This window comes from Gadus macrocephalus, chromosome 21, assembly GCF_031168955.1.
Source record: "Gadus macrocephalus chromosome 21, ASM3116895v1".
Lineage (NCBI taxonomy): Eukaryota > Metazoa > Chordata > Actinopteri > Gadiformes > Gadidae > Gadus > Gadus macrocephalus.
In genome coordinates this window covers 16,134,896-16,137,625 of record NC_082402.1, presented here as the reverse complement: position 1 = coordinate 16,137,625, position 2,730 = coordinate 16,134,896, and the positions used below count along the sequence as shown (strand labels likewise).

The window sequence follows — 2,730 nt, the reverse complement described above, 5'->3', positions numbered from 1 at the left end:
GTGTCATAAACAAACACACTCACATATGTGTTCTTGTTGTTTTTCTCCTCTACCAGATCCTTCACGTCAGCAAAGGGGATGACAGGACACAATCAATATTCGAGGACGCCTTCGTGGCCCTCGGTCGCCTTGACAACATTTCGCTGGTCATGGGCTTCCATCCACAATACCTAGAAGGTTTCCTTAGGACTCAGCACTACCTGCTGCAGATGGACGGCCCCTTGTCCCTACACTACCGCCACTACATAGGCATCATGGTGAGGGCCTGGAGGATGAGATCTCTAAAGTCTCAGATAACTGAAGAACAATAGGATTCCTATCCAAATGAAATGTTGTGTCCACATGGATTCAATGTGTTCTTCATGTCCTCCCCCAGGCCGCAGCCCGGCACCAGTGCTCTTACCTGGTGAACCTGCATGTCAACGACTTCCTGCAGGTGGGGGGGGACCCTAAGTGGCTCAACGGGCTGGACGGGGCCCCCCAGAAGCTGCAGCACCTCGGGGAGCTCAACAAGATCCTGGCCCACCGGCCTTGGCTGCTCACCAAGGACCACATCGAGGTAAAGGGGGTGGAGGGGGAGGGGATGGGGGTGGAGGACGTGTAGGGTGAGGGGATGGGGGTGGAGGGTGAGGGCATAAATGGGATATTCTTTTGTAATAATATATTTTATTTATCGTTGTCTTGTCACATGAATTTCAGTGTGAGGATAATTGTGACTCCATTAATAATGCTAACCCCACCTTTTTGAAGCATCTTCTGAAGGCAGAGGAGCACAGCTGGTCGCTGGCGGAGCTGATCCACGCCGTAGTGCTACTGACCCACTACCACTCCCTGGCCTCCTTCACCTTTGGCTGCGGCATCACCCCCGACATCCACTGTGAGGGCGGCCACACCTTCCGGCCCCCCTCGCTCAGCCAGTACTGCGTCTGCGACATCGCCAACGGGAATGGCCACGCCTATCACCACGACGACCTGCTCGGCAATGAGGTGTGTGTGTGTGTGTGTGTGTGTGTGTGTGTGTGTGTGTGTGTGTGTGTGTGTGTGTGTGTGTGTGTGTGTGTGTGTGTGTGTGTGTGTGTGTGTGTGTGTGTGTGTGTGTGTGTGTGTGTGTGTGTGTGTGTGTGTGTGTGTGTGTCACTTGAAAATGGTTGATCCATATAGTGGGTGGGGTTATGAGTCATATTGGCCCTCCTCTTGACTCAAATGGTTTCCCTCTGGTGTTCAGGAGGTGTCGGGCGAGGTGGAGGTGCTGATGGAGAAGATGAAGCAGCTGCAGGAGTGCCACGAGGAGGAGACCAGCCAGGAGGAGATGGTGGAGCGCTTTGAGCGGGAGAAGACGGAGAGCATGCTGGTGGTGACGGCAGAGGACGAGGAGAGCGCGCCCTCCCGGGACGTCTCCCGCCACTTCGAGGACCCCAGCTACGGCTATAAGGACTTCTCCCGGCGTGGCGAGCACGTGCCCACCTTCAGGGTGCAGGTAGATGGCACGCACGTGCACACACGGTGACACAAAACACTGCCTGATTCAGATGGCATGTCGGATGGTTCTAACTGTGCTGGTCCCGGGTCTATCCAGGACTACAGCTGGGAGGACCACGGCTTCTCCCTGGTCAACCGGCTGTACCCGGACGTGGGTCAGATGCTGGACGAGAAGTTCCAGATGGCGGCCAGTCTGACCTACAACACCATGGCGTCTCACAAAGACGTTGACACGTCCATGCTGCGCAGGGCCATCTGGAACTACATCCACTGCATGTTCGGCATCAGGTCAGTATTCTACCTTTAGTGGACTGGTTTTGATTTTTGAATTCTTTTTTTGAAATTTCTCTCCCCAATTGATGATGGTATTCCTTTTTTTTTTTTTCAAAGATTTATTTTTGCATTTTAATGCTTAATTATAGAGTGGAAGGTATGGGAGATAGAGGGGAGGACATGCAGCGTATGACCACGGGCAGGACTCGAACCCGGGTCGCTGTGTTTTAGGACTGAGCCTATATGGTACGCGCTCTACCCGTTGAGCCACCTGATGACGGTATCCCTGATGGTATTCCTGCCTCTGTTTCCCCAGATATGACGATTATGATTACGGGGAGATAAACCAGCTGTTGGACCGTAGCTTTAAAATCTACATCAAGACCATGGTGTGCATTCCTGAGAAGACCACAAAAAGAATGTACGAGAGCTTCTGGAGACAGTTCCAGCACTCGGAGAAGGTGAGTTGACGCTCTCTCTGTCCGGCCCTGGAGGATGTTAAACCTCACTGAAGCTCTGCTAACACCTGCTCTCCTGTCTTCTCCAGGTCCATGTTAACCTGCTTCTAATGGAAGCGCGCATGCAGGCGGAACTGCTGTACGCTCTGAGAGCGATCACCCGCTACATGACATGAAGTGCTCTGTGGCATTTTTATTGTTGTCCTTTCACTGTTGTTGGTGTTGTTCATTACGGGACACTTTGAGGAAAAAAACAAAAAAAAAGACGGAAGGGCGGAAAGAAAATTCAAAAAAATGTGAAACTGGAGCAGAAGAGAAGCGGCGGTCTTGTGAACATGTCTGTCCCGCTGTGGTCGTGGCGGTCTCCTCCTTCTCCACCCGTCTCCTCAGACCTCCACCCTGGGGAGCCGCAACTCCTGCCTGCTCCTCTCCCGCAGTGCCAAATCTGGAGAAAGTTTGTGTTGTGGTGGGGGGGGGGGCTGGGCCAGGCCAGGCCAGGCCAGGCCAGGCCAAATCTCCC

General features: G+C 53.3%; 1 protein-coding gene across 2 annotated transcripts in view; it reads left to right on the top strand.

Annotated features, from left to right (window-relative positions):
* The window catches only part of sesn1 (sestrin 1), a 68,182-nt gene extending 65,738 nt beyond the window's left edge, over positions 1–2,444 (top strand). For both annotated transcript variants that reach the window (XM_060041564.1, XM_060041565.1), the window contains 7 exons: positions 57–257; positions 377–559; positions 751–987; positions 1,226–1,477; positions 1,577–1,767; positions 2,069–2,213; positions 2,300–2,444. In XM_060041564.1, coding sequence (XP_059897547.1) covers positions 57–257; positions 377–559; positions 751–987; positions 1,226–1,477; positions 1,577–1,767; positions 2,069–2,213; positions 2,300–2,386 — 1,296 coding nt within the window. In that variant the 3' untranslated portion in view covers positions 2,387–2,444. The remainder of the gene's footprint in view (positions 1–56; positions 258–376; positions 560–750; positions 988–1,225; positions 1,478–1,576; positions 1,768–2,068; positions 2,214–2,299) is intronic.
* Positions 2,445–2,730: the final 286 nt, after the last annotated feature.